General features: G+C 39.7%; 1 protein-coding gene across 2 annotated transcripts; it reads left to right on the top strand.

Annotated features, from left to right (window-relative positions):
- Positions 1–6: 6 nt before the first annotated feature.
- On the top strand, positions 7–6,510 carry LOC118452539 (transcriptional repressor NF-X1-like). Of its 2 annotated transcripts, none has more exons than XM_035896822.1 (4): positions 7–306; positions 3,085–3,126; positions 3,488–3,586; positions 5,520–6,510. In XM_035896822.1, exons 1-4 carry the CDS (start codon positions 188–190, stop codon positions 5,569–5,571), a joined length of 312 nt encoding a protein of 103 aa, XP_035752715.1. In that variant the 5' UTR covers positions 7–187; the 3' UTR covers positions 5,572–6,510. The 2 variants fall into 2 exon arrangements, with proteins under 2 accessions (XP_035752715.1, XP_035752716.1); XM_035896823.1 differs by lacking the exon at positions 5,520–6,510 and adding an exon at positions 5,395–5,503.
- The last annotated feature ends 54 nt before the right edge of the window (positions 6,511–6,564 follow it).

Below are 6,564 nucleotides of genomic sequence, written 5' to 3'. Positions count from 1 at the left end.
AGAGAGAGAGCCCTTAATTTATATAGCTAGATTAGACTCCTAAAACTGGGTGACGTTGAACTAGAGTCCCATTCTGTAATCTGATGAGGAAACAAGTCAGTCTGTCTGTCTTCTTCCACCTGGGGGTTTAAATCTGCAGCTTTATACACCTTTTCAAAGGTTTATGTGTTGCCTCAAATAAAATTTAATGCTCTTCTTTTTCAGAATAGCTGCTATATCTATGGCCACTAAGTTAACAGATCTACAGCTTGGGGATTCAGTGGAAATTAGTAGGCTTATTACGAAAAAAGAAATGAAGCAGGCCAGGTAAGGAGATACATGTAGAAACATATTTGAAACCCTTGTGTGTATCTGAAACATAGGTGACATGGAAAATGCATAATATTGTGAGCAAAATCTCAGCTAAAACAGTAAAATTAAAACAGTAGGCTGACTCTTCTGTAACAATGCTGCTATGAGAGTATTTTGCAATTCCTTAGTGGTTTGTGGTTTTGCTTTCATGTAGAATGAGGTCTCTGTCATTGGCTGGTTTGTTGTTGTAATTATGTACGGAACAACATAATAGTGGTTTCAGAGTTTCTTTCTACCAGCAGGCTCCTTGGTGTTCCTCTGGACTGTTTCAGATTTCTAGACAGTATAACTTTTTTTTATTAGCTTCTGCTTCAGCATCCAGCATTCCTTCCTGGGTGATAAGTAGGGCATATTTTTCCCCTAGTCATCATCTTACTAGTCATCATATTTTTCTATTACCCTTTTTAGATGTCTTACAATTGTATCTCAAGTTTGATTGGTGCTTCTGTGTTCTCATGCTAGCTGCCACTGCAAATCTGCTTCTAAGTCGCAAAACCAGTTATGAGTTAAGTTTGGTGATTTTTTTTTTTCTGTTCCTCCCGATGTTCCTTGGGATTGGAATAGCTTGTCTTTTAACTTTTAGGATCGTTCCTTTAAGGAATTGTAAAGTTTCTCCAACATCCTTCTGTCTGAAACTTGACTTCCTGAAGTCTTTGCCCTTGAAGTCCCTAATTTCTGGTTTTAGTTTATTTTCTGCTACCATCTCTCCTCTTGTAATTGTGAATTTGATTATTTTGGAGTTAGTCTGCTATGTGTGTTAAAATCTAATACACCTTTATGTTGATGTAAAGTCAAAATAGTGAAATTTCCCATACAGTTGCTTCCTGCCTTCCTGTATCATACCAGCATGCTTGAAGAACTTTTGCTAGGCAGTCTGTTCTGTTTATTTGTTTAATATCTATGAAATCGGAGCACATCATTACAGAGCCCTTCTAGATAATTTCCTACACGGAAATAATTTTAATTCTGAATGTATGGGAAAGATGAACTAACACCAGAAATGACGCATGGGAGCATCTGCTTAATCCGTTCTTCAGCTTCATTCTTGCTGGGCCAGTGTCATACTTCAGAAGAAAGTGTGGGGAAAAATCCAGGTGAAAGAGGGAGAGCCATACTGATTCCTACATGCAACTTTAAATTAGAGTGTGGTGTTAGTACGGTATAAGCATGGTATAAGAAAGACACAAATAGGAAACAGTAATTGAGTCTTTCTTAGCCTACCCCATTTGTTTCCATTAATTGAATACTCAAAAATGTACAATATAAGCATTATTTTTTGTTTCTGGAATTACTGTAGAATAGTCTCGGCTTTACCCAGATGGAGCCTCAACTACTTGGCTCCTATTTGTATCGCAATGCTAACCAGATAGAAAGATACTTAACAATATGAAGCCAATTGCAGCTTCTCCAAAAAGAGGGTTAGAAACAGGGGGGATTACTTTTTCAGCTACTGAAGCTGCAAGTCTGTCATATCTGTACACTTGCCAGGAGAGCAAGTAAGACACCAGTGTCTCTGTTGGTGCCCCAGCCTTTGCAGTGTGTAATACAAATTGTGTTGTAGTTGCTTCTGCACATCTTGCTGTGTGGGCAGATTTACACTGCCCTTTCCTTGGATAGTTGGAAACACCAGAGATTACTTTTCTTCGTGCAAATCTTTCCTAATATGATATCTGAACTGTGGCAGGTAGCCTTTATTCAAGGACAGTCAGAGGAAGTATTCTCCCTTCCCCACTCTTTTAATCTACCAAGGACCGGGGTGGGGTAAAAAGAGATGGTGGCACATAAAATCTTTATTCTTAAGCTTCTAGTTTATTGTCAAACTCTAATATCTTCAGAGCTATCTTCCAAATCTGCTTCATTCATTTACAATAATAAGAAACCCTTATTAGGCTTTGGGGTGGTTTTGGTGACAAATTTCATCAGTCCTAGAGTAGCTTCTCTAAATTGGCTATGCTCCTCTTTTAAGAGGAGGAGAAAATGGCTCTTTGAGCAAATGACTTTAAACAGTACCGGGTTGATCTTAGAGTGCAAGTGTTGCTAGCTTTCTTCTGCCTCCTTCGAGAAAACCACCAGAAGTTGTGGATTGTATAGCTGTGTGTCTCCAAACATAATACGTGCCACTGAATGAACCAGTTTCCCCTATGAAAATTATTTGTTTGAAATTAAGAAACTGTTATCAACAGAATCAATTCTCTTATGTGGTCTAAGGGACAGATATTTGTAACTGCGACTGTGAAATTCTAGAGAACTCTTGATTCTTATCTGCCATTTTAATCCCTTAGCCTAAAATTATAAAAGATGAGACAGAAAACTGAAACTTGTAACTCTACTGACTCTAAAAGTTATGGGCTCAGTTGAAATACTGATACCTTTTTCTGATGCATAGGAGTAAGTGACCTTGTTGCATTTTCCTCTGCTAATTTCCCATCCACCTTCTTAATGCTGACATCAACTGCATTTTTTCCTCAAATTACCTAATTTACCAGTATAATAAAATCTAATTCAGAAGCGGTTTTTCTCAGCTTCTGTATGGCTTTGCTAATGGGTGCTTCTGTTCCAAGACCTGGAGAAGGGGTTGTGTGCTCAAAGGTTGGTTGGTTGGTTGGTTTTAGCTTACAATAAACTATTCTCACACACTCTTCTTTAGGCTGTGATACTGATTGGACACCGGCACAGTTTGGGAAGTATGAGTAGCAGCAGTGATTCTAATTGTATTTTTCTTTCGTAATTCAGGTTGCAATGTGATGAAGAATGCTTAGCTCTTCAGAGGAACAGGTGGGCCATGAACTTGCTTGCTTTCTTTCGGAAGTCCAGGTTCAGGAAGTTAATGCTATGTGGGAAGAAATCCTTTCCTGCATGACCTAGAGAACTGATAAACGTGGAGATGCTTCCTGTGTTACAGGGATCTGTACGGAGCGATCTGAGATCTTACTTGAATATTCTAGTGAAAAATCCTAAATTAATAATTTCAAACGTACAGACTGTATCCTTTGTGGGCTGTTCATCTGTACTAGTAACCCGTATCTTTACTGTTCAATGACAACGTGTTTTGGAGGATAGGGAATTTGTATGTTTATTTTTGTTTAGTTGTGGTTTTGTTACATTTTGGTTTTTTCCCTCCTACCCTCAAATTTAGGCGTCTTGCTGAGGCTCTCGAAATAGATGATAATTCTGATCCTTTTAATATCCGTTCTTCTGGACCAAAGTACAGTGACCTTTTAAAAGAAGATGCGAGGTATGTTTTCTGATGATGACAGGTGTCATAGGTAAACAGTGTTGAGAGCAAGATGGGAAATGCAGAATAGTTCTATTTACTCTTATCAAAATGCCTGTGTTTACTCTCTTCTCTAGCCTTGGCAATAGGTGATAATTGAGGCCAAGGAGGTGACGTGCACTTCTAAAGGTCTCCAAAATGAGAACCTGAAAAGTAAAAGGTGCCTGACGGGTTGCTTTGTTCTGTAACAGGACCGGATGAACTATGCTCTCATAGCCTGACGTTATTTCCCTCCACCAGTCTCATTTATTTTTTTGCCGTACTGCCTTTATTTAAAAAATAAAGAAATGGAATTAATAAAACACTTGATTGCTGCAGAGCTAAGCCTATGCCAGTGCTGACTGCAAAGAGGGCTGCTAGACTGAAACATCTGAAAATAAGACAGTAGAAAGTCAAGGTAGTATCAAAAGCATCATGCTAATAAAAAACTGTGTAATCTGAAGTGGCAGGGAGGGTTCAGACACATTTTTAAAAAGATGCTTAGATGATAAGTGTCATCTAAGAAGGTTTTTTTGCTCTTGTGTGAGTGTGCGTAGGCATGACGCTAGTTTTTACCAGCTCTGAGTTTTTAGAACAACTGAACCTGTTCTGGTCTTGCTTCACTGTCCTAATGATATATAAATATCATATTTTTGTGAGGATGTTTTTACTTGAAAATCCTTTATTTAATTTGCTGATGTGTTGAGAGAAGTGAAAATTTTACATAAATAGCCACATAACTTCAGAGTAAATCACCTCTAGCTTTACTTCCAACTGATTAGCCTACTATGAGATAAGAGCTGAGTGTTTTAATGTGGAGGTACTGTTTTATTAGTACTTGCACTTAAAAGTGGTATTTTATCAGGACTATCCTCATACGTGTGTACAGCATATGTTTTGCTCTACCTCTTGCAGAAAACAAAGCACATGTTTTCACTTTCTTACTGTGTTGAATATCTTGTGTTGTGTGTGTAGTCCCCTCTCTTTTTTTGGAGTACAATCCAATCTCACCGTCCTGTCAGCCATTCTCTACCCATAGTGCAGTGTTCATCTTTCATGAACAGAACTGACCAGAATCGTGCACTGTCTTCCAGATGGTCTAACAGATACCTTGAAAAGTAGCCTTAATGCTTCCACACTTCTCTATGAAAATACCTCTTCTCAGTCATGCTGTGATTTTTACTTGCATTTCCTTTGTAGCCGCTTTATATTGGTAACTAATGATAAACTAGTACACCCAGGCTATTCTTACTGATTCACAGCTTAAAGCAAAAGCTTTTGTTAGTCCTCAAGTCAATGACTTTGCACGTTGGATTCCTGGATTTCATTTATCTAGTCTTCAAGACAAATGAGTTTCTCCCTGTATTAACATATCTCTCTTTACATGAGCAGCAACCTGCAATTTGTAAAGCTATGGCTTTACGAGCTTACTCCTTGATTGCTCTGGATGATCTTCTGTCTCAGCAGTCTTGCAAGGGATCTGGGTTTCCCTCATAATTGCAGGATCTACAAAGTGTATCTGTTATGGCATTTTTATTTCTTTTTTAGGTAGCTCAGCATTCTGTATAAGTTTTGACAGGTGCATGACCTTGCTTGAGCAGGTCACTCCAGTAATACAAGAGTTCAGGGCACGTGGTTTTCTGTGGTGTGTAAGTTATACATCTGTGTATGGCATCTCAGAATGATGAGAAATACAACAGCTGCCTTCCTGTGCATTCAGGGTCACTGCCTCAAGAAGGCAGCAGCTGCCAAAACCATGAGTAGAAATGCTGTGATATTATCTTGTTTAGGCAATCCATTGACAGTGTACCAGCTTCATAGACCAAGAGCTGAAAAAAATGCACATCTACAAATGAGAAAACCTGAGAAAGCTGTGAGAAAACTCCCGATTTTGAGCTGTAATCTTTAATTACAGAACCCTGAAGGTCCAAGATGCAGTACAACTCCAGGTAACAGGAAGAAGATAAGTGGAAGCATGCCAAGATAATAGGTCTCCTTTGTAGGAGAGTGACAGGAGAAGGGAACACCAGGGACAGCATGGTAATGCTGCTGCATGCTGATCTTGCTGATGTGTTTGTCAGAATCTGACAAGGAGTCAGAAGAAAAGTCTCTACACCGTACAGCTTTACATGAGGAGATATTCAGCATGACTGAGCGCAGAACAGGGGGTACAGGTCTACTGGCTGGACACTTCAGTGCTGACCTTTCTAAGAGGCTCCAGAAATAGATGCAGAGAGCAAGCAAATGCTCAAGTTGGCCCGTTGACATGAAGTTGGAGGGTAGACTGGCACAAGTATCAATGCCCAGTTTGACAAGGATGGTGCTAAGGCTGCTACTTGATGACTTAAGACTACTGGAGGAGAGGAGGACAACAGGAATATCTGGCCATGTGGAGCTACACAGAAGCGAATTTTCTTCTTTTCTCACTGCTTGTGCAAGACTCCACAGCAGCTGCAGGGAAATCTCGGATCAAGAGGTTAAGTCAAGAGAGACATGGAGAAGGGTTTTTCGTAGGTGTCTTCTTAGCCAGTCTTCCCAAGAGTTAACCTTCCACACACTGTTGCAGACAATGAAGGCAGAGCCAAGCACTCCTGTGTGTGATCTGGCAACAGGAGCAGTGTACAGATTTAGGGGTTAGGAAATCTTTGTAGCTTGCTTAAACACAAACTGAAGCCTGAAGGAAGGGGCAGTGAGGGCAGCTTCTCAAGCACGTGACTGGCAAACGGCAGGCCTGGAATTGTCAGTCACTTATAGGCAAAATCTTGCACTGGCAAGTGTTGCAAGAATAAGGAGGTTTTTGGCAAAGTCAGCAAAATCTGGGGAAAGCAAAAAAAATATACAACAAGAACTACAGTGAAAAATCAAGCAATGAGGAACATTCTTATTAAGTAGTGTGTTTGAGAGGAACTGAAATGGCAATTTCAGTACTCCTGATAACATGCAATGCAAGGAGGTGAGGA

Source organism: Egretta garzetta, unplaced genomic scaffold (genome assembly GCF_000687185.1).
Source record: "Egretta garzetta isolate BGI_Z169 unplaced genomic scaffold, ASM68718v1 scaffold816, whole genome shotgun sequence".
Lineage (NCBI taxonomy): Eukaryota > Metazoa > Chordata > Aves > Pelecaniformes > Ardeidae > Egretta > Egretta garzetta.
Note: the sequence above shows the minus strand (reverse complement) of the source record. Positions and strands in the feature narration are given on the sequence as shown.

Coding starts and splice junctions, on each gene's coding strand:
- LOC118452539 (XM_035896822.1), top strand. CDS start 188: ATGCTCTTCTTTTTCAGAATAGCTGCTATATCTATGGCCACTAAGTTA. Junction 307..3,084: donor AAAGAAATGAAGCAGGCCAG/GTAAGGAGATAC, acceptor TTCGTAATTCAG/GTTGCAATGTGATGAAGAAT. Junction 3,587..5,519: donor CTTTTAAAAGAAGATGCGAG/GTATGTTTTCTG, acceptor CTTTAATTACAG/AACCCTGAAGGTCCAAGATG.